This window comes from Erinaceus europaeus, chromosome 10, assembly GCF_950295315.1.
Source record: "Erinaceus europaeus chromosome 10, mEriEur2.1, whole genome shotgun sequence".
Taxonomy (NCBI): Eukaryota; Metazoa; Chordata; class Mammalia; order Eulipotyphla; family Erinaceidae; genus Erinaceus; species Erinaceus europaeus.
In genome coordinates, this window is record NC_080171.1 from 70,870,416 (window position 1) to 70,895,486 (window position 25,071).

The 25,071-nt window shown below is 43.0% G+C and overlaps 1 protein-coding gene across 5 annotated transcripts in view; it reads right to left on the bottom strand.

The window, feature by feature from the left end:
* ENTREP1 (endosomal transmembrane epsin interactor 1) overlaps nt 1–25,071 on the bottom strand; it is a 183,228-nt gene that overhangs the window by 100,466 nt on the left and 57,691 nt on the right. For all 5 annotated transcript variants that reach the window (XM_060199731.1, XM_060199728.1, XM_060199729.1 and 2 more), the window contains one exon: nt 23,159–23,215. In XM_060199731.1, the coding sequence (XP_060055714.1) occupies nt 23,159–23,170 (12 nt within the window). In that variant the 5' untranslated portion in view covers nt 23,171–23,215. The remainder of the gene's footprint in view (nt 1–23,158; nt 23,216–25,071) is intronic.

Consider the following 25,071-nt stretch of genomic DNA (forward strand, 5'->3'; position numbering starts at 1 on the left):
GACCCTGAGTAGTTCATAGACTTTAAACACTGTTGCCCTGGGCATTAGATAAAAGGAAAGGGGGAGATGCTGGGAAATTGTGGCGATGCAGTCACATCTGCCATGTTGTCCCCTCAGGAGTTGGGACATTCTCGGAGTGCCTGTTCAGCCATGTTGTGCCCTCAGGGCATTGTCTATATCCCCGCGATATTTGGAGTGCTTTGGTTACTCCTCCCCCTTCCCATTCTCACGATAGTTATTATCCTATCCTGGAGTGCTATGGATACTCCTCTCCCTTCCCATTCTCGCGAAAGCTGCTCCAATAAAAGCCTTTCTTCTTCCGCACCTCGCTCTCTTGCCAGCGCTCCACTTCAGTGTTCAGACGCAGGAAAGGTTACTGTGTGAGGCAGCCATTTTCGCTACCTCCACGTGGCCCAACCTGCTTCTCTAGCACCCAACTCTGAGGTGCCAGCGCAAATAAAGATTTGTGTTTCCTCTTCACTCCAGACCCCCTCTCTTCTCTGCAGCCCGCGCACAACAACACCTAAGCATAAAATACATAATATTTGAAAAGTGAGGGGGCCGGGCGGTAGCACAACGGGTTAAGTGCACATGGCTTGAAGCGCAAGGATGGGAGTAAAGATTCGGGTTCCAGTCCCCAGCTCCCTACCTGCAGGGGGGGTCGCTTCACTGGCAGTGAAGCAGGTCTCCAGGTGTCTATCTTTGTCTCCCCCTCTGTCTTCCCCTCCTCTCTCAATTTCTCTCTGTCCTATCCAACAATAGCAATAACAACAATATGGGCAACAAAAGCAATTTAAAAAATGGGAAAAAGAACCAGTGAATTCATGGTGCAGGCACTGAGCCCCAGCAATAACACTGGAGGCAAAATTTTTTTTTTTAATTTTATTTGAAAAATGAAAACACTCACCTATGTTTATGCCTTAGTAACCAAGAGTGAAATAGTCACATTTCAGCTTACACATTTGGAGTTTAGAATGGCCTGTTAAAAACATCCATCTAGTGTTAAAATACTACTTGGTTAAATAAAGAGGATTTTCTTTCTTTTCTTTTCTTTTTTAACCAGAGCACTGCTCAACTCTGGCTTATGGTAGCACAGGGGATTGAACCTGGGACTTTTGAGCCTCAGGCATGGAAAGTCTTTTTGCATAACCATTACACTATCTATTCCTGCCCAATAAAGAGGATCTTTAATAAAAGGATGACAGAGGACCTAGTGGGGGTTGTATTATTATATGGGAAGCTGAGAAATGTTATGCATGTACAAACTATTGTATTTACCTGTGACTGTAAAACATTAATCCCCCAATAAAGGAAATAAAAATTAAAAAAACTTTGAAATCTCAAGCAAATTAAAAAAAAAAAGACTGTTCAGATCTAAGTCTCTCTTTTTACAGATGAAGTAATCAAGAGATAACATGGAACCCACCTTCTCTGACCCATCTTGGACAGAACTAGAAGGAATTATGTTAAATGAGCTAAGTCAGAAAGATAAAGATGAGTATGGGATGATCCCACTCATCAACAGAAGTTGAGTAAGAACATCTGAAAGGGAAACTAAAAGCAGGACCTGACCAAACTGTAAGTAGGGCACCAAAGTAAAAACCCTGTGGTGAGGGGTAGACATGCAGCTTCCTGGGCCAGTGGGGGGTGGGAGTGGGTGGGAGGGATGGGTCACAGTCTTTTGGTGGTGGGAATGGTGTTTATGTACACTCCTAGTAAAATGTACTCATATACATCACTAGTTAATTAATATGAGAGGGGGAAAATTAATTGTATGTCTCGAAGTTTTTTAAAACACAGACTGAATCTTTTTAATATATAGGCTGTGTATTTGATATGTTGACTCTCTCAAAAGCCTAGACCAAGTAGATCAGAAGCAACCAATAGCACAGCTATATACAAGATACTGGGTACTGTACTGCAAACCCTAACAAAAGGACTTTTCAAAGTTAACCCAATTACCAAATAATGTGATGATAACATTAACTATCGATTGTCTTTTTGAACCCTAAGACAGCAGGAACCTCACATCTCCACTATAGAGCCTCTACTTCCCCCAGTCCTGGAACCCTTGGATAGGGCCCACTTTCCTGTATGCCTCTCCCAATCCATAAAATAATATTGCATCTGCCAATCACAACCTAATCAATGCAACGATTGCCACCTCAACATGCTTCACTTCAGACTGTGTCCAGAGACTTCATGTGTGGAATGACAACCCTTCAGCTTCATTACTCGGGTGAGACCTTTCCTTTCATAGTATACTCTAATTCCATCTCAGGTGGTTCACTTTCTAACAAAATCCCAAAACCTAGATATACACCAGTTTCTGTGAGAGAGAGCATATGTTCACACGTATTCATAAGCTACTGCAAAATATATACCTGAAAACAGAAGTACACTAGAGTTTGCAGTGAGTATCCCCCTAACACTTCCTCTCCACTATTCCAAGCTTTGGGTCCATGATTGCTCAACAATTTGTTTGGCTTTGTATGTTAACTCTCTTTTCAGTCACCAGGTTCCAGGATGCCGGCCAGGCTTCCCTGGACTGAAGACCCCACCAATGTGTCCTGGAGCTCCGCTTCCCCAGAGACCCACCCTACTAGGGAAAGAGAGAGGCAGAATGGGAGTATGGACCGACCAGTCAACGCCCATGTTCAGCGGGGAAGCAATTACAGAAGCCAGACCTTCCACCTTCTACAACTCACAATGACCCTGGGTCCATGCTCCCAGAGGGAGAGAGAGTGGGAAAACTATCAGGGGAGGGGGTGGGATATGGAGAGTGGGTGGTGGGAATTGTGTGGAGCTGTACCCCTCCTACCCTATTGCCGGGATAGCCTGAGGGTACTTCTTCCCGAGCTAGTGCTCTCTGGGTTGGAGAGAACTCAACTGGAGCTGATCTAGGCTGCTGTGTGAGAGAGGGATCAGGAACGTGTGCTGCACCAACTTCCGCAGGAGATACACTCTGGAACTCTCGGAGCCGGAAAGCAATTTCCAAGTGTCTTTAATCAGAAGAGCAGCTGTTTTTATACTCTCCAAGTAGGGTGGAAACAGGATGTGATATAGAGAGGGTGGAGAGAAAAGTGACTGGTGAAAATCAGAGTGTGACAAGGAGGGGGCGGAACAGGCGAGAATCCTATAACTGAACCACCAATGCCCTGGAGTGCTTTATGTAAAAGTGATTTATGTAAATAGACCAAACCTTTGGATCAGTAAATCCCTATATAGCCATATGGATAAGAAGAAGCCAGGGGGAGATGGCAACTACCCAACATCTCCCCCTTTCTTTTTAACTTTTTGCCATAGTATCAGGAGTGTGGGGCACTTTGTGAGGCAGGGAGACTGATAAGAGGCACACCTTTTTTGGGGTTCTACTGTCCCTCCTTGCTCAACCTCTCCGTGGAGAGAGAGACTAACAGGATTGACACACCCCTCAGGCTCAAGCCCTTCCAAGCTCAACCATATCCTCACAATTCCCCAACATCTTCCTCTTACTTAATGGCCATATATAACTGGGTCAGTGTCTGTAAAAGGCTTCATCTCTGTCAGGGGAATAGCAGTGTAGGGGTGAACGGAAACCTGTTGGGAAGAAAGCAGAATGATAGTGTGTAAGTGTCTTCAAAAATAACTAGCACAAGACAGGGAGGGATAAGTAAGAGTAGCAAGAGACAGAGTGAGCCTGATGGGTGGAGGAGTGGGGGCCTGATAAGCCGAGGGGCTAGAGGGGTGATCTGGCATTGCAAAATCCCGAGTCAGCCTGCTACAGTCATTCTTCAAGAAGTCCAGGAGTATAAAAGGAGTGTCCAGCAAGTTCTATAGAAGCATCAGTCCAATGTCAACGGCCAGGAAATAAATGCCACACGTCTATCTTGATGGAGGAGGACGGCCACCAGAACTTTTCTCCTCTGTAGAGAGTGACCTGGAACCGCCAAAACATGATGGGCGAAACAGAAGCAGGAAGAGCAGACACCGATGGTTGAGAGAAAGGCAGTAGGAAAGTCTTGTCCTTCGGAGTCTGTGAATCAGGTTCTCCAGATCGTGTCAGGTCACATCATGGGTTTCTGGGGATGGCTGTAATTGTGGGTGATGTCAGAGGTCAGGGGTCCAAGATGGATTTCTGGGGATTCTATATGAGCAGATGCTTCTTTATGCGAAGGCTTGTCATAGCTGTAGTCAATTACTTATGAAAAAACTTTGTAACAAAATAGAAGTTTACTACAATTGATAACTCAATGATTATAACTGGTTTAGGTATCTTTATAATTTTGTGTAAAGGTCATCTTACGTGACCTCATGTAGCAGTCTTTATATAGCAAAGTTTTCATACCGAGTTTAAGTTACATATATTGATTCTTGACTATTTTTACATTGGGTTTTTAAGTAAACTCAGGTTACTAGAGTTAACACATTTTAGTGACAATTTTTTTTTTTTTTGGTACATTTACAATATCAGGTTGATGCCAAATTTGTTGTGGATTAATTTCCACAAGATAGCTTACAGGACATTTTTGGGGGCCCTCCAAAAATGTCCTGTATAGAGAATTTGTATTTTAACTTAGGAGATGATGAATTGTCACATTGAATATTTAGAGTTTTACCTTACTCAGTTACTTAAATGAATTGATTTTACCTCTTCTCGTAAAAATGTAACTTCGAAGTTACGATTTAACTGTCAAGTTAATGTTTACCAAACTTGAAACACACATATTAAACATATAGTTTATAACACACAGGAGGAGAAAAACTTGTAAATAAGATATATCATTTCAAATGTGAATTTAGAACTACTGTCATAGTTGAACCATCTTTACTCACACAGCTTAAGACTAAACATTTCATATTGATATCAAGACTTAAAAAAGAAATCAAAAGGGGGAATGAACAATTTTTGGACTGTTTCTGGACGTCTCCAGAAACCATGGCTGCGTCCAGCCGTTTGATATAAAGTCAGTTAACTTTCAGAGTACTCTGAGCACAATGGGTCATACAAAAATTTTGGTCACTCAACTCACTCAATTTTTTTTTTTTTTCACTCACTCACTCACAAAACACAACTGGCCAGTCATAGCATAAGACATTCATTCGGGGGGGGGGATAGTTCTGTGAATCAGATTTTTTTTTTTTTTGATTCTGCCATGCTGTATTATGGATCCTGGGGTGCATCCTGTAGCCAGTCCTCTTGCAGCCAGTCTTCTTGCAGTGTTTCTTGTTCTTCAGGGATATCAGCACCATCATGTGGGTATTGCCGGACATGGCGGGCAGGAACCCAAACAGGCTTGGAGTAATTCTGTGGAAAAATACATGCGAAACCCCTCCCCATAGTCAACAGGGGGTCAGGTCCTTTCCAAATTTTATCAAGTGGGTCTTTCCATTTGACTTTAATAGCTGGGAGGGTGGGTGGTGTTTGCCAATGAAGAATTATAGGAGGTTGGTCGGAGTTTTTGTAAATATTAAAGAGATTTAATGTAGTTAAGGCTTTTGCCAGCTGGATATTAGGGGGGTACATTTCCCCTTTTTCTTTATTTAATTGAGCCTTAAGAGTTTGATGGGCCCTCTCAACAATGCCTTGTCCCTGTGGATTATACGGAATGCCTGTAGTATGAGTAATGTTCGAGAGGGAACAAAAATCTTTAAATTGTTTGCTGGTAAAAGCAGGTCCATTATCCGTTTTAAGTTGAAGAGGTAAGCCCATTACAACAAAACAGGAGAGCATATGGCTTATAAGCTTTTTTGAGTTTTCTCCAGTTTGAGCTGTAGCCCACATAAACTTAGAGAAGGTATCAATTGAGACGAACACATATTTTTGTTTGCCAAAGTTAGGTATGTGGGTAACATCAATTTGCCAAAGAGCGTTGGCTTTTAAACCTCGAGGATTAACCCCTAGAGTCTGAATAGCAGGTGTTTTGATTAGACCTGCACAGGAGGAACATGTAGCAAGAATACGTTTTAACTGTGGCAGAGGAATATCAGGAAATCGAGCTCGAAGACCTTTAAGATTAACATGGGTTAGGGAATGAAAGTCAGCAGGATTAGAGACAGAGGCTAGGAGAATTCCTGTGGAGGCAAGGCGGTCAGCTGCAGCATTCCCTTCGGACAGGGGACCAGGAAGAGGGCTGTGGGAACGTAGGTGCTGAACATACAGTGGATGGGTTTGAGAACAGAGCATAGAGGTAATTTGAATTAAAAGAGGAGAAAGTGGGTTGTCATCAATTCTTACATAAGATCGAGCAAGCCATGGAAGTAAGTTAACAGTATACACACTGTCAGAAAAAAGGTTGAAGGATTCTGGTACAGCTTTTAATGCAAGGAAAACAGCATAAAGTTCTTTGTACTGAGGGGAATTATCAGGAAGTTCAGTAAAGAGAGGTTTGGGGTATTGCTGGTCTGGATAATATATAAGGGCAGCAGCTCCCTTTTTTCCACCATCAGTGAACACTGTAGGAGCAGAGGGGATGGGATCTCGAGAGAAAAGTTTAGGTACTAGTAGAGGCAACAGAGGTAAAGAAGCTATCAAATTATTAGAGGGAAAATGATTATCTAATTGTCCTGAAAAACCCATTAAACTTATGGCAAAACGAGAATGGTGGCGTATGAGCCATTCTGTATCAGTGAGAGAAAAGGGAAGAATGATTGAATCTGGTTCCCTTCCTAAGACCTGAACTGATCTGTTTCTTCCTTGGCGAACCATAAATGCTAAGGCATCAATCTCGGTAAGGAGTCTTGGAGCTCCGCCTACTGGCGTATGAAGCCATTCGAGAACGCCATGTTTCTGCCACAATGCCCCCACTACCGTGGGGGTGGAGTTAAAGATTAGAAGATTTACTGGAGAGGAGGGGGAGAATCGAACGAGGTGCATGTCCTGGAGAGCCTGGTTAACTTTTTCCAGAGCCAAGGATGCTTCGGGGGTTAACATACGCTTTGAGGAGGGCTGTTTGTTTCCTTTTAACAGATCGAACAGTGGTTGCAGGCAGCTCATAGGCAGATAAAGATACTGCCTAAGCCAATTCAAATTTCCAAGAAAACTTTGTAAAGAAGCAAGAGTGAGATTAGAAGGAAAAGTAACACAAGGTTTTAAAGGACGAATCTGCATTAGGGAAATCTCTGAGCCTAAGAAAGATATTGGAGGGATTAGCTGTATCTTCTCAGGAGCTACATTAAGTCCACTTCTCTTTAAGGCAGGGATTAGAAAATCACGTAGGGCAGAGAGATCTGTATCTAATTCTCCCCATATTAACACGTCATCCATATAATGAAAAACCTTAAGGCCCTTATGAATATATGGGAAAAGGGCAGATTTAACAACCTCTTGACAAATAGTAGGACTATTAGCCATGCCCTGGGGCAGTACCACCCATTCAAATCTATCGGCAGGGCTGGCATTATTAATAGAAGGAACAGAGAAAGCAAAACGTTTACAATCTTGTGGGTGTAAGGGAATAGAGAAAAAACAATCCTGTATATCAATAGCTATGATTGGAATTCCTGTGGGAATTGCGGAAGCAAGAGGCAAACCCCTTTGGGGGGAGCCCCAAACCTGCATGGTTTTATTAACTGCACGAAGATCTTGGAGGAGGCGCCATTTTCCTGAGCGCTTTTTAATTACAAAGACTGGAGTATTCCATGGGCTCCGAGAATGACGAATGTGTCCCAACGATAACTGCTCTTGGACAAGTTTTTTTAAAATTTCTAGCTTCTCCCTAGGCAAAGGCCACTGTTCCACCCAGACAGGCTCATTAGAAAGCCAATCTAAGCGGGGAGTTCTGTTACGAACAGTGGCAGTTAGTATTGGGGGTGCTGGTTGGGTCTAGCAGTCTCACAGGAGTGAGTGTGGTGTCCTGCAGAAGTGTCTGAGGATATCACTACATCTAAAGATTCCAGCAAGTCTCTTCCCAATAAATTGGTGCTTATATCAGCTATTAAAGGCTGAAAGCGTCCGGTAGTCCCTTCTGGATCTTCCCACACAAGGGAATCTCGTGTGCGGAATGCCTGAGTCAATCCTCCAACACCATGTAAGCGTGGTCCTGGGAGGAGTTCCCAACTCTGGGGAACCTCTGCTTGTCTTAATATTGTCTTATCTGCTCCCGTGTCAATCAAACACTTAAAAGGAATATTACCAATCTTTACTGTCATAGTTGGGTGACCCCTTTCTAAAACAGGGGTGGTCCATAAAATCTCAGGCTCTGAATTCAAGCTGTTCTCTTGCTCCTGCTGGTTATTTCTATGCTGGAAGTTCCCACATACCACGGGTTCCTCCTTCTGCTCACCCTCTGTTATTGTTACTTGGCGTGGTGGGTATAGCGACGGATTGGGTCCCAAGCTGGGCTTCTGTTTGTGGAAGAAGGGCACAGCACCAAGCGGGCGACCTGCTTCCTTCCCTCTTGGGGGCGGGGCTAAGGGAAGCCCCATACCTAGTTTAAATCCCTGTTTACATTTGGCAGAGGCGTGCCGTTCCTATGGAACCTTGACCAACAATCTCTCCTCCAGTGAAATCCTTTCTGGCATCTGGGACAAGGCATTCGTGGTCTCTGATTCCCTGTCTGGAGGCGGGGTTGCCCTGATTGGAGGCGGGGTTGCCCTGACTGGAGGCGGGGTCGCGGTCTATTTTCTGGACATTGGTTACGCCAATGCCCTTGGCGACCGCACTGAAAACAAGCTCCTTTTTGCTTATGTAAGGTAGCTGCATAGGCCTGTAACATAGGTCCTTGAAAAGAGCTTGATCTGAGATCCTGTGTAGCTAGAATCCAAGTATCTGGGTGTTCATTTTTAAGAGTGATACAGGCCTGTCGAAAATGCGGAAGCATTCCATCCCAGACTATGGATCGCAGAAGGAGAAAACGAGCGTCAGGATTATAAATCTTCCTTTCCAAACTCGACTGGACCCTGGCAATGAATTTAGCGAGGGATTTATCAGGTTCTTGTTGCAGGGAGAGAATGGAGGCTGAGGCTGCTCCCATGGGTGGTGTTAATCGCTCCCATGCTTTTAATGCACACAGGCGTACTTGATCAAAATACCCCGCTGGAAACTTGGCTTCCGCCTGTTGAATCCCTGTTTCTAATTGGCCTGTTCCAAACAATGCATCAAAATTACCCTCTGGCTGATTTTGAATATTTTTCCGCGATTGTTGTAAACATTCATCGCGAAAGAATGCCTCCCATTGCAGGAAGAGGGGGCCTGGGAGCGTAGCACGAGTCACATCTCTCCAATCTTGAGGGGTATTAAGGTTCTGAAGCAGGCCTTGTAAAATGGACCTGGTCCATGGGGCATGAACACCGTCATCTTTGATAGCCTGGCGTAGTTCCTTCAGGTCTGTGGCGGAATATGGATACCAGGCCTGAGGTTTTTGTCTATTGGGGGCAACATTGACCGGAAATGTGTGGACTTCCTCTGATAAGTGTGTAGTGGTAGGAGGAGTCACTGAAGTGGAAGCTTCTGGACAAGTGGCCGAAGAAGTGGTTTTGGAGGCTACAGGAGAATTCGGACATGTGTCTATCAAAACAGGGTGGGGTGAAGAAGCAGCCGTGGAGGCAGCAGGAGGTTCCGGACACGTTTCTGCCAAAATGGGGGTGGCCGAAGAAGTGGCTGTGGAGTCCAAAGGAGAATTCGGACACGTGTCTGCCAAAATAGGGGCCTCAGGGCAAGATGCCAAAATAGGGGCCTCAGGGCAAGATGCAGAGGAATTAGGGTGGGTCAAGATCACAACAGGCCTTTGCTTCTTCTTGTTTTTAAGGTGCTGGTTAAGTTCTATGATTACTTCCTTTATCTCTTGGACCTCAGCCTCTAGTTTCTTAAGCCTTTTGAGAGGTTGCCCTATATATCCCTTAAAAGCTGCTATGATGATCAACAGGATATAAGGTGAAGCCCTGAGAAAAATGTCCCAGATATATAAAAATTGTATACTGGAAAAAGAATGCAGGATTTGGAAAAGATTTTCCATGGTGGAAAGATCTCCGGAAAACAATAAAAAAGAAAAAAAATCACAGTGCCTTAACACAATATTGCAGATACCCAAAAGGTGTGTACTTATCTAAGATGTCTTCTTGTAAATCTGCTGCTTACGGGTCCATGTTCCGGGCGCCAGATGCCGGGATAGCCTGAGGATACTTCTTCCCGAGCTAGTGCTCTCTGGGTTGGAGAGAACTCAACTGGAGCTGATCTAGGCTGCTGTGTGGGAGAGGGATCAGGAACGCGTGCTGCACCAACTTCCGCAGGAGATACACTCTGGAACTCTCGGAGCCGGAAAGCAATTTCCAAGTGTCTTTAATCAGAAGAGCAGCTGTTTTTATACTCTCCAAGTAGGGTGGAAACAGGATGTGATATAGAGAGGGTGGAGAGAAAAGTGACTGGTGACAATCAGAGTGTGACAAGGAGGGGGGGTGGAGCAAAAACATATCATGAAACAGTGGGGATTGAACCAATGCCCTGGAGGGAGGTGCTTGTTAACAGCGGTTATATAAATAGAATGAAGTGGTTATGTAAATAGAATAGTGTTAAGCAGGGGGGATTTAAACCAAATGAAACAGAAGGGGTCTCATGCATACCAACAATTCCCCCTTTCTTTTTAACTAATGGCCATTGTGGGGTGAACAGAAACGTATATCGTACAGGCGTTTTCAAAAGAACTGGCATAAGACATGGAAAACAAAATAGGCGAGCAGCAATAACCAGTGTGATGCCAAGTGGAGCTTTTCTTGCCTCAAAGGGCAAGGCCTAGCAGGCGAAAGGGCATTTCTTGCCTCTGGGAATGCTTCATGCCTCTGGGGGCATCTCTTGCCTCAAAGGGCATTTCTTGCCTCTGGGAATGCTTCATGCCTCTGGGGGCATCTCTTGCCTCAAAGGGCATTTCCTGCCTCTGTGGGCATCTCTTGCCTCTTGGGGCGCTTCATGCCTCTGTGGGCATAACCTAATAAGGAGGGGGAGCTTTCTGCCTCTGGGACAGAGCCTGCAGGCGAGGGGACATGGTCTATAAAGTTTCAAGGCAATTGGCTGAAGTTAGTCTTTGAGAAACACAGCAGTGTGTACCAGTAAGTCCGATGGAGGTGTCAGTCCAAAGTAGCTGACCACAGAAGAAAATGCCGGAGGATGAAACGCTGCACGTCTGTCTCGATGGGGAATGTTGGCCACCAGAATTTTGCTTTTCTGTAGAGAGTGATCTTTGGAGTCTGTGAATCTGTTTCTTCAGGTCGTGCCAGGTCACCTCATTGGTTTCCGGGGGCGATGTCAGAGAACAGGATCCAAATGGATTTCCAGGAATTCCATTTGAGTAGATGCTTTTTCATGTGAAGACTTTGACAGCTGAAATTCACTTACTTGTCAAACAAAACTTGTAGCAGATTAGAAGTTTACTATAATTGATAACTCCATTATAATTGGAAGTCGTTTCTAGTATGATTTTAAGGTTGTTTAAACAGTTTAAACTCAATAATATGTGGAAAGGTAAACAGAAGAACCACGGTTAAAAGCCTCAAGCATGAGAATAATTAACATAATCATTGCACTATCTGCCCCACCCATAACTCATACAGTTTTCAGGATTAAACGTTTCAGATTCATGTCAAGACATAAAAGAGAAATCAAAGGAGGAAAAAACAATTTTTTGGATTGTTTCTGGATGTCTCTAGAAATCATGGCTGCGTCCAGCATTTTTTTTTTTTAAGTCAATGTCAAACAAAAATTCAGTCATTCAAATCATTCTCTTATGAAACGCAACTTGAACCAGATTATCAAGATCTCACCATGTAGGATTAAGAATCCCCGGAGGGCGACCTAGTCCAAAAAGGTCCTCGAAATTCCATTTAGGGTGTTTCTGACTGTTCCTGCTGGATTGCTTCAGGCACCCATTTTTAAAAGCGTCTTCCCATTGAAGAAAGAATCCAATCAGGAGGGTAGAACTAACCACATGTCTCCATACTTGGGAACTGCCAGGGTACTCGAGAATGTTCTTCAAATTAGAGTAGTCCTTCTCCATGGGGAACATTCGAGAAGAAGTCCAGAAAGTCCCAGTGGAAATCCCCATGCATATCCCAAGGTCTATGATTACAGTCATAAAGAACCAAATTGTGGCCCGGAGCAAAATGTAGTCCTTTTCCTCAGAAAACATGGGAGAGGGAATCCAGAAAGTCCAAGGAGAAATCTCCGTGCATCTCCCAAGCTCTATGATCCCGGTCATAAGAAACCAAAGTTCCCGGTCAGGGAACCGAAATGTAGCCCAGAGTAAAATGTTCCAGAGACAGACTAACTGTCTCATGATGAAACAGTAGAGGCTTTGGCAAACCTCTTCATAAGTAGAAAGGCAACCCATGGTGGATGGGTAGCCAAGTTTACTTATCTGGACGATGGATGGTTAGGGTCCCACGTTGATGCCGGTCCATGTTTCAGGGCTTATTTCAGTCCCTGTTCAGGCGCCATATGTCGTTTTCGATGGGTTATGTTGTTTTCGCCGGGCTGGCTTCACGGGCAGGTAACAGACGACCAGGGACTCATAGTTGAGCTGTAGGCAGTATCTCTTTATTCATGCAGGACGCAGCACAATCTAAGCCGAGCTGAGCTAAACTAAAGGTAAAGTACTCTAAAACTCACAATGCTGTCTTTATATATACTTGACAAGTAGGGTGGAAACAGGGTGTGACATAGAGAGGGTGGAGAGAAAAGTGACTGGTGACAATCAGAGTGTGACAAGGAGGGGGGGTGGAGCAAAAACATATCATGAAACAGTGGGGATTGAACCAATGCCCTGGAGGGAGGTGCTTGTTAACAGCGGTTATATAAATAGAATGAAGTGGTTATGTAAATAGAATAGTGTTAAGCAGGGGGGATTTAAACCAAATGAAACAGAAGGGGTCTCATGCATACCAACACCCTATGGTTTTGCTAATTAATCCTTCCTTAAATAAAAAAAATTAAATTAAAAAAAAAGAGATAACATGATAATTAGTGGTAATGTCAGGTGACGTGATAATTAATGGTAACATCAGCACTGAAATTCAGGTTTCTTGATATCTCAGATCAAGACTCATTCCAAATTACTGACAACCACAAAACATTCTTGAAAGCCAGACTTCACAAAGTCAGAACTTCAGAGTTCATTTCACACATGCACAGCATCCTAAATGCCCATGAGTATTATGACCTCTGCAGTTCTTGATAACATGAGGAAAGAATTAAACAAATGTAGTGAGAAGCGCAAAGACTGGCTTAAGGATCCAGGTCAAGCCCCCGGTTCCCCACCTGCAGGGGAGTTGCTTCACAGGCGGTGAAGCAAGTCTGCAGGTGTGTATCTTTCTCTCCCCCTCTATGTCTTCCCCTTCTCTCTCCATTTCTCTCTGTCCTATCTAACAATGACAACAATAATAACTACAAGAATGAAAACAAGGACAACAAAAGGGAAAGTAAATAATTTTTTTAATTAAAAAAAAATAAAATAAAAAATCAGGAAAGAAATGTCCATGATCTCTAATGGGTGAGACCAGTTCTGTAATCACTTTGAGAAATTATGTGGGTGTGGAATGACTCTTACTCTTTAATTTTTTTTTCCACCAGATTTATGACTGGAGTTTGGCACTTACACAATGAATTCACTGCTCCCAGTAGCCATTTTTGTTTTCTTTTCTTTTTTATTTGATAAGACAGAGAGAGAAATTGAGAGGCAAAGAAAAGATAGGTGGAGGAGAGAGAGAGAGAAACAGAGAGAGAGAAACCTGCAGACCTGCTTCACTGCTTATGAAGCTTCCCCCCTGCAGGTGGGGGTACATGATTCTTCCTACAAGACACAATAAGAAAGAGCCTGGACCCTCAAATGGCTTCATGGAGTAAAACACTTGCCAGTCTAGCTTCGTTGAATTATTAGATGAGAGGGGAATGTCTATATATCCTATATAAGTCATTTTCTGAGCCTTTTTGGGTAACCCTAAGTAAATAATTTTGACATCAGAAGAGAAAATGACAGTTGCCTTCATTTTTTAAATAGCCAATTCATTTACCTCTTCTATTCTTGGACTAGGATACAAATCATGAGTGCCTTCAGTAAAGAATAAACTACTTATGTGACCCAAGAACAACAATGGATGGGGGGGGGGTCTCAATGTTGGTGCTAAGAAGAACTGGTTGTTGTTGTTTTTAATCTGCTTTAGGATCAGATTCAATTCATCCATTCCAAACTGACAAAAAAGGAAATAAAAGAAAAAATCAGTAGTTCAAATTACCACTTCACAAGCAACAAAAATTATAGGCAGAACACCTGACCAGGCTTTTATAGTGTCAATTCTGGTGAAATAAAAACTAGAGAAAAATCACCCAATTAAGACTATCTCTTCCTCTCTCCTTTCTCCTTTCTCCTCTCTTCTCTCCTCTCTTCTCTCTCTCTCTCTCTCTTTCTTTCTCTCTCTCTGTCTCTCTCTCTCTCTCATTTTTTAACTGAGGTACCCAGATAAGACCAGAAAACAGGAATAAAGTATGTTTCTCAAAAGGAAGGATTTGAGTGTTCTAGATTGGTGTGCACCAAGCAATTCCAAATGAGAACAGTTTGCTTCTCTGTGAGCCCTGAACCCCTGACCCACCCCGTTCCTAAATGTCCACCTCCAAAATACTTCCTTAGGCACTCTGAAGCTAAGAGGTTATGACTGAAGCAAAAAAAACTGTGATACATGTAAAATAGAAGTAAAAGGTAAACTTAAGAGCTCGCCCAGGGCCTGAATATTGTCTTGGTTATCAGATTTTCTCCAGTATCAACAATAAATGTATGTTGGGAATACAGGACAAAAAAGACGGACAAGACTCCTCTGCTCTCAAAACTGTCAGCTGGGGGAGACAGATAACACGCAGTCAATGAAATGCTGGGAGGCTAATCACAGATGGTGAAGACAGTAAACTCAGCATTGGGAATTTAAGGGGAGGGGTGAAGGATCACCATTATCTGGATGCTCAGGCAGGTCTCTCTTGGGAGGTGACAGCTGAGCTAAGACCTAGAAGAGGAGTCAGGTAAACATTCAGGATGGGAAGGAAAGTCACCTTTGTGTAAGGTGGTCTGGGTCTAAGTCAGAAGGTGGCCTCGCAGGTGGTGTGGGACCAGAACTCTGAGCAGGGAAGCCCAGACTGTATTACCACAGAACCCTACTGGCCTTTCTCATACTGCCACCCTGAACTATCCAATAGGGCACTCCAGCCCTTAAACCTGGGGGAGGGGGTGGGGGTAGAAAGGAAATAAAAATAATAATAACGCCCTCAACTTGGATCAACAATGGTACAAAGTGTTAGGGAGGATGGACAACATACTCTATACTACACCTGAGGAAGATGGGTTGATACTGGGGCAGCATGGAATGTTCCTACTCATGACCACAGAGTGTGAGTTCAGATCTAGAGGGACGCAGAGGTCACACAGGCTCCTAAGCTAATTATGGGCCCCAGATCACACCAAATCGATGGGGTTTACAGTCAACAGTATTTATACCCCTTTCCCATATTAGGGAGCTACTCTCTTCCCTGATTCAGCTTTCTGGTCCTTTTTCCAGCCATGACATCATCTCCCCAGACAATAACCTGGATCCACCGGCATATCAGATTTCAGGCTCAGGAGAAAAAAGAAAAAAAAAAAAAAAACTAGTATAGCTACAGGCCCTTTGGAATATAACTAAAATATGCCTACTAGCTATCTACAAAATAGAGTCCCCACCCCCCAACTCTTCATCCGCACTATTCCAGTCTTTAGGTCCATGATTGGTCAACAATTTGCTTGGCTTTGTATGTTAACTCTGTTGTCAACTGCCAGGTTCCACATGCTAGCATGATGCCAACCAGACTTCCCTGGACAGACAACCCCACCAATGTGTCCTGGAGCTCTGCTTCCCCAGAGCCCTTCCCCACTAGGGAAAGAGAGAGACAGGCTGGAAGTATGGATCGACCAGTCAATGCCCATGTTCAGTGGGCAAGCAATTACAAAAGCCAGGCCTTCAACCTTCTGCATCCCACAATGACCCTGGGTTCATACTCCCAGAGGGTTAAAGAATAGGAAAGCTATCAGGGGAGGGGATGGGATACAGAGTTCTGGTGGTGGGAATTGTGTGAAGTTGTACCCCTCTTACCCTATGGTTTTGTCAATGTTTCTCTTTTATAAATAAAAAATTAAAATAATAATAATAGTAGCATACCCAGTAACTAGGAGTAGTGATAGTCACCCCTAGGAGTCACTGGAATGTTCTCTCTGTTTAGAAAAACAAACAAACTTGGGGATGGGTGGTGGCACACATTTCAGTACACAACCCGGGTTTAAGCCTCCAGGCCCCACCTGCAGGAGGAAAACCTCACAAGTGTTTAAGCAGTGCTGCGGGTGTCTCTCTCCCCTTCTCTGTCCTCCTTCCTTCTCAATTTCTCTCTGTCTCTATCCAAAATAAGTCATAAAGAAATAAAATACTGAAAAAAAAGAAGAAAGGAAGAAAAACTAAGAAGAACTAGATTCAGAGAGGTAAAATGTGTACATTTTTCAGGGATTAATTAGGATTCAATCTAGAAGTGTCTGAACAGTGTGTCCAATTTCATTCACTGCATTACAATAATTTTTTTCAGTTTTTAACATAAAAAAGCAGTAGTTACAAGTGGCGCACTAGGGCTGGGGACTAGGTGGTGACACACCTGGTTAAATGTACACATTACTATACACAAGGACCCAAGTACATGCCCCTGTCCCTACCTGCAGGAGGAAAGTTTTATAAGCAATGAAGCAGGCATGCAGGTGTCTGTCTCTCTGTTTCTCTTTCCCTCTACCTCCCCCTTCCCTCTCAATTTCTCTCAATCTCTACCCAAAATAAGTAAATAAATAATATTTTTTTAAAGAATATATATTTTAAAAAACTCACTGGAGCTGAAAAATTTTCATTTAGATATTGACTAAGGCTTAAATGACCTACTGATATATTCAGAAAGGATTTCCTTGTATAACCCCTATCAATTACTTTATGTTCCTTATAAATTAGTGTTGACGTTTGAAAACAACCTTTCCATGGTCTTCTATACACATAATTTATAACAGTCACAATATGAAAGCTCAAATGTGCAACAGACCTATAACTAATATTGATGCAGCAGTAAGACAATGCTACTTAGCAACCTTAAGTCATGGAACAACGATATGGACTTAACTTAATGTTAAACGAGAAAAGGAGCACAGCACAGCACAGTATGTATACACTGATTACAACTTTGTGACAAAAAACATTCACTCATCAACACAGATGAGGAACTCCAAAGCCATATGATAGAGATACATTTTTATTAAAGTCATTTTTATTTGAAGTTCCTTAAACTCACAAATTAAATTTACTAGGCAGCTTTCAAAAAAAAATTATTTAAAAGTGGATTCCCGGCTCCCCACCTGCAGGGGGAGTCGCTTCACAGGCGGTGAAGCAGGTCTGCAGGTGTCTATCTTTCTCTCCCCCTCTCTGTCTTCCCCTCCTCTCTCCATTTCTCTCTGTCCTATCCAACAACGACAACAATAATAACTACAACAATAAAACAACAAGGGCAACAAAAGGGAATAAATAAATAAAATAAAATATTTTTTTTAAAAAGTGGATTCAAGATTCATCTGGAGCATGTGTCTGTGTTTTCTTTACCATCTGGAATTTTTTTTTTAATATTTTATTTTTGTGAGAGATTCAGAGAGAGGCACACAGAAACACCAGAGCACTGCTCAGCTCTGGCTTATGGTGGTGCAGGGAATTGAATCTGGGACTTAGGAGCCTCAGGCATGAGAGTCTATTTGCATAACCATTATGCTATCTCCCCCACCCCATCTGGAGATTTTTAAAGAACAAATAGCTTTAGAAATTTTCTGATTGCAGGGGCTGGGCAGTAGCACAACAGATTAAATGCACATAGTACGTGCAAGGATCCTGGTTCGAGCATCCAGCTTCCTACCCAAAGAGGGGTTGCTTCACAAGTGGTGAAGCAGGTCTGCAGGTGTCTATCTTTCTCTCTCCTTCTCTATCGCCCCCCTCCTCTCTCAATTTCTCTCTGTGCAACCCAATTAAAAAAAAAAATAGAAAGAAAGAAAAATGGCCACCAATAGTGCTGGCACTAAGCCCCAACAATAACCCTGGAAGCAAAAAAATAAATAAATAAAAAGAAATTTTCTGATTATAATTTTACTTAAACACCTGAGATTTGTATTGCTCAGTATTCAATACTGGCCCAGTGGAGGAAGTACAGAGATAACTCCTGTAACCAAGTATAATATAAACATGGAATACTATGCAATTTTTTTTCAGTGAGCCTAGAAAGTTGTTGCAAAACAAACACATACCATAGAACATATCCAGAGCTTCTTTTCTTCTGTCCTGCTAGTTAAGTTTACCAAAACATTGCATCAATAAGTTACACCGCCCAGAATTACTAATTGCACAACTTCCATAATAGATGCCCTTGTAAAATATTACCTAACTTGTCTTGTTAGTCCCCAAACTTTAGTTTTATGAGAAGTTCAATACTATTATTTTGATAAAGATCCTACAAAGTGTGTCTTTTCCTTACATTTAAGAATTTAACTTGCTCAACAATTTGTTTGGCCTCGTATGTTAACTCTCTTTTCAGTCACCAGGTTCCAGATGCCATCAGGATGCTGGCCAGGCTTCCCTGGATTGAAGACCCCACCAATGTGTCCTGGAGCTCCGCTTCCCCAGAGACCCACCCTACTAGGGAAAGAGAGAGGCAGGCTGGGAGTATGGACTGACCAGTCAACGCCCATGTTCAGCGGGGAAGCAATTACAGAAGCCAGACCTTCTACCTTCTGCAACCCTCAATGACCCTGGGTCCATGCTCCCAGAGGGATAGAGAATGGGAAAGCTATCAGGGTAGGGGGTGGGATATGGAGATTGGGTGGTGGGAATTGTGTGGATTTGTACCCCTCCTACCCTATGGTTTTGTTAATTAATCTTTTCTTAAATAAAAAAATTTAAAAAAAAAAAATTTAACTAGCTTTGTATTTATTACCTATCACCTAGCCCACAGTGGTTGGCTGAATATGAACTATTAAAGAGCTAGAAGGTGTCATACCGAGTTGAGTTCACCTGTCCCTGTCCCAGTGTGCAAGAATCCAGGTTCAAGCCCCCAGTCCCCACTAGTGGGGAGGGGGGGCGCGCGCGGAGCTTCACAAGTAAAGCAGTGCTGAAGGTATCTCTCTCTCTTTCAATCTTCCTCCCCCCTTCAATTTCTATCCAAAATAAGTAAATAAAATATTTTGAAATATGAACTGTTAAGTATACATAAACTAAATTTAGGAAATGATTCAAACCTATTTTTTTCTTTTTCTGTCACTGCCAGGGTTTTGCTGCCCCCATGTCAACTTTTTCAAATAGAAAGCAACAAAGAGAGAGGAGGAGAGACACCATAGCACCAAAGTTTCCTCTAGTGTTCTAGGGTCTGGAGCTCAAACCTGGCTCACACACTTGGCAAAGCAGGCACATTTTCAAGTGAACTAACTTCCCACCTTTATTTAACCCTATCTCTAGATGAGTGAGAGAAACATTAAACAACAATAACAAAAAAAATGTTATACAGAAAAAAAAAATTTATGTAGTAAGTAGGAAACTTGCTCATACATGATTTCACTATTCCATGCCATTTTTTTTTCCATTCAAATAGAGACTGAGAGAAAGGAGAGACATTAAAAGTTGGGATCTTCTGCTGGTGGTATACAACATAACCTATGTGGTCCTTGGGCTCTAACCTATAATTTTTTTTAATATTTCAATTCAAATTAAATGTCCTAGACCTTCAATATCATCCCTGAAAGTTGGCAACTTTTGACAATTATCTATTTTTATAGTATCCCCTGAATGAAATGGTACAGGTAAGCAAAAACAAAGGAAACCACTGGCAGTCTACCAAATGCCAATGAATTGTTCACTTCAAAGTGGTTAGTTTTATTTCAATAACAAAAAAAAAAGATAATCACCAATATACATCTCTATTACTAGAGATAAAATAAAGGGATTATATGACAACATTTATATGGTAGTGTATAATAAGCAATGAAATCTTTAGGAAAGGGGAGGTGTGGGGGGGAGGCCTGTAGCACTGCTTCACCTCTCATAAAGCTCTCCTTAAAACCCAAAGTATTGTAACTATAAAAATCATGTATTTGTGCTCAGTGGAAGGTGGTGGGGGGAGGTAGCAAAATGGTTGTGCAAAAAGACTCTCATGTTTGAGGCTCTAAAGTCCCCGGTTCTATTTCCCACACCACCATAAGTCAGAGCTGAGCAGTGATCTGGTAGAAAATAGAAGAAGAGGGATTCAGGCAGTAGTGCAGCAGGTTAAACGCATGTAGTGTGAAGCACAAGGACCAGCAGAAGGATCCTGGTTCGAGCCCCCAGTCCCCCACCTGCATAGGAGTCGCTTCACAGGTGGTGAAGCAGGTCTGCAGGTGTCTATCTTTCTCTCCCCCTCTGTCTTCCCCTCTTCTCTCCATTTCTCTCTGTCCTAGTGGCACACCCAGCTGAGTGCACATGCACAAGTTACCACGCAAAAGTACCTGGGTTCAAGCCCCTAGCCACCCACCTACAGAGGGGAAGCTTCACAAGCAGTGAAGCAGTGTCTCTTTCCCCCTCTCTATTGTGCCCTACCCTCTTGTCTCTATCCAACAGATAAATAAGTTAAAAAAGGAGGAGGAGGAGGCGAAGGAGAAGGAGACAGAAGGGATAAAGAATATAAGAATATTTTCTATTTTGTAAATTAAAAAAAAAAAACAGCAGGGAGTCGGACAGTAGTGCAGCAGGCTAAGCACACATGGTGCAAAGCACACAAGGACCGGGTAAGGATCCCCGTTCCAGCCCTGGCTCACCACCTGCAGGGGATTCGCTTCACAGGCGGTAATGCAGGTCTGCAGGTGTCTTTCTCTCCCCCTCTCTGTCTTCCCCTCCTCTCTCTATTTCTCTCTGTCCTATCCAACAACAATAACAAGGGCAACAAAATGGGGAAAATGGCCTTCAGGAGCAGTGGATTTGTAGTGCAGGTACTGAGCCCCAGTGATAACCCTGGAGGCAAAAAGAAAAAGAAAAAACCCAAACAAACCCTGTATACTGGTGGATATTTTTAAACATATTCAAAAGTGGAGGTGACAGTATAGCAAACATCCTGTACCTACCTACCGTTCAATAATTACCAACCCATAGCAAATCTTACTCAGCTAGAACTTCACCCACTCTCTTTATCCTTACATTCTTTTTTCTTGTTTTTAAAATATTATGTTTTATTTTAAATCAATTAATATGTGTGCATGTATGTGTATGCGGGGAGAGAGAGATAAGAGCACTGCTCAGTTCTGGCTTATGATGTTGCTGGAGATTGAACCAGGGACTTAGGAGTCTCACTCATGAAGTTTTTGCATAATCACTGTGCTGTCTCCATAGCCCCTTACTGAACTGGTTTTTATTTATTTATTCACTTTTTGCTGGGAAATTGTGCAGATGCAGTCACATCTGCCATGTTGTCCCCTCAGGCTACTGCTAGTTCCCGCGAGAGTTGGGACATTCTCGGAGTGCCTGTTCAGCCATGTTGTGCCCTCAGGGCATTGTCTATATCCCCGCGATATTTGGAGTGCTTTGGTTACTCCTCCCCCCTCCCATTCTCACGAGAGTTATTATCCTATCCTGGAGTGCTATGGTTACTCCTCCCCCTTCCCATTCTTGCAAAAGCTGCTCCTATAAAAGCCCTTCTTCTTCCGCACCTCGCTCTCTTGCCAGCACTTCACTTCTCTTGCCGGCGCTCCACTTCGGTGTTCAGACGCAGGAAAGGTTACTGTGTGAGGCGGCCATTTTCGCTACCTCCACGTGGCCCAACCTGCTTCTCTCTCACCCAACTCTGAGGTGCCAGCGCAAATAAAGATTAGTGTTCCCTCTTCGCTCCAGACCTCCTCTCTCTCTTCTCTGCTGCGCTGAACAACAACTTTTGTTGCCGTTGTTGTTTTATTTTTGTTATTGATATTGTTGTTGGGTAGGACAGAGAGAAATGGAGAGAGGAGGGGAAGACAGAGGGAGAGAGAAAGAGAGACACCTGCAGACCTGCTTCACCACTTGTGAAGCAACTCCCCTGCAGGTGGGGAGCTGGGGGATCCTTAAGCCAATACTTGCGCTTTGCAGCCATGTGCGCTTAACCCACTGCACTACCGCCCGACCCCCCCCCCATTTGGTTTTTTGTTCTGTTGTTGTTGGTTCTGGTTTCATTTTGTTTTTCTAGTATTCCGTCATTAGAATGTCTAACCCTGGAGCTAGATGCACATGGAGAGCTATGGGTATAAAAGCAGCTCAGGGTGGGCCTGAGAAGTGATTCAGAGGGAGAGCACCTGTCTTGCATGTGTGAGGTCCTGGACTTAATCCCAGCATCACATGAGAGAACAAAGATGCAATGAGTCAGTATTCCATTGGTAATGGAGTGGTGCTTTGCTCTCTCTCCCTCACATAAATAAGTAAATAAATCTCTGGGAAGTAACTCACAGATGAATGCACATGCGAGACCCTGAGTTTGATATCTGACACTGTACTTATTTATAACAACTTTTTATTGATTTACTTATTTGAGAGAGATCCAAATAGAGGAGGAAAGAGGGGGTGTGGGGGGGAAGCCTGTAGCACTGCTTCACCTCTCATAAAGCTTTCCTCCTATAGGTGGGAACTAGGGGCTTAAACCTGAGTCTTTGTACATGGTAACATGTGCACTAAACCAGGTGCTCCACAACCCAGCTCCATTCTGGCACTATATTTTAAAAAGAGAGAGAAGAAAATAAGAAAAAGGAAAAAAGAATGCTGAGAGTGAATCAGAAGACCATCAAAGGGTCAGCAAAATAGCTCAATGCTTTGTCATGTGCACCTCTGGGTTTGAGCCTTGTCCCCACTGCACTGCATGGGAGGAAGCTTCAGTGCTGTAGTCTCATTCACTCTGTTTCTCTAGCTCTCTGTCTCTATGATAAAAACAAAAAAGTAGCATAAAAATTATCATCTAACTTTCTAATTATGAAAGCATATGACTCTAATAATGCCCACATTCTACTTATATTTTGTTTCTTCATTGTGTTTCTATGAACAGAATGTATTAGCATTTCTTTATTTCTTTCTCTAGATTTCAGACATTAGCACATTTTATAAAGGGTTAACGATCTATATCATCAAAACTTACCAGGAGTATCATAGGCCGTTTCCAAGTTGTTAATCCTATGATTCCAGAAAGTATCACCTACAAGAATGAACAATAACATCAGAATAGAGGGTGGATCTAGTCTAACAAAATAAGTCTAAAAGTGTATAGTTTCAAAATCACTAACAATTCTGTTAACTGTATGTTTTTTCAAGGTCAAGTAAGAACACAGAGACAGACTTTAGCCTATTCTTCTGGCCAGTGACAGAATCATTAATTTGGGTCCAGGCTCCCTACCCCTAGTGGCAGCCTCATATTTGTAATATGCTGGCAGAAACTTGAAAGCCTCATGGTCAGTGAAACAAGCCAGAATGAGAAAGACCAATACCAAATGATCTCACTTATAGGTGGACTTAAGTAAAGGAGGACATAAGGTGAAACTTGGACTGGGTGTGGTGTATTGCACTAAAGCAAAGGACTCTGGGGAAGGAGGAAAGGGACAGGATGAAGGAACACTGGGGTCCTGGTGTGTCTCCTAGATACCAATCAAGGGGACGAGAGAGAGAGGTTGTGCATATGAAGTAGACTAAACCATTAAATCCCCCCAATAAAATATATTTTAAAAAATACTAAGTCCTGGGAGTCTGGCAGTAGTGCAGCAGGTTAAGTGCAGGTGGCACAAAGTGCAAGGACCGGAGTAAGGATGCCAGTTCGAGCCCCCAGGCTCCCCCACCTGCAGGGGAGTCACTTCACAGGCAGTGGGGCATATCTGCAGGTATCTATCTTTCTCTTCCCCTCTCTGTCTTCCCCTCCTCTCTCCATTTCTCTCTGTCCTATTCAACAACAACAACATCAATAATAACTACAACAATAAAACAAGGGCAACAAAAGGGAATAAATATTTTTAAATGTTTAAAATAATAATAATAATAATATGTCCATCCGCCACAATCCTTCCTTCATAGGTGGGAAAAGTAATCTGGAAATGCTTAAAACTCTCAGGATCTTCACCTGTCTATTTATTTATTTATTTATTTATTTTTACTTACTAGAGCACTACTCAGCTCTGGTACCAGGGACTGAACCTGCTTCTTGCCCATACCTAATGCCTTATATCCATGTCCCCTCTCCTTCTTCCTCTCCCACCACACACAACTTCCTTCCAAGGCACACTGATGCTTCCCCAGTCTGGCCAGGCTCTGGCTTTGGGCTTCCCTTTGCTGCAGTGCCCTCTCTTTCCAACAACTCCCCTGGCTGCTAGAATGTGAATTCCTATACATCCTGCAAGACCACACAAATATTCACCTCACTGATTCCACAGTCCCATACTGCTGAAAACCCTCTAACTAAAAGTGTTCCCCAAATAACTCTTTGTTGCAATAATTTAAGGTGCATCCCTGTCTTGCCCAGTATCTGTGAACACTTATCTTTCCCCTCTGAACCCCGAGGTCCCAGCTCAGAGTCTGTCACTTAACTGACAATATTCCGAAGTGAATATTCCACAAAGGAGATGACAGAAAGCGCTCATGTTGCAAAATGACACTTAGTAAACAACAAGCTAAAATCCTCAATAAAGAGGCACCAGGATTTTTTTTTTTATTTAAGAAAGGAGACATTAACAAAACCATAGAATAAGAGGGGTACAATTCTGCACAATTCCCATAACCCGATCTCCACATCCCACCCCCTCCCCTGATAGCCTTCCCATTCTCTATCTCTCTGGGAGTACGGATCCAGGGTCGTTGTGGGTGGAACCAGGATTTTTACCAAAACAAAAACTGGAAACCACCATCAGCCCTTTGGACTATACAGACTATTGAGTAGTTGGGAAAGAAAAGCCAAAGCTCCCCCTGGGGCTATTTAAGCACATTTACCTTTGCACAATAAAATGCAGCTGCTGAATGCAGTTACGAGGGCCTTCTCTCACATGAACCCTTTACCAAAATCCCTCAAGT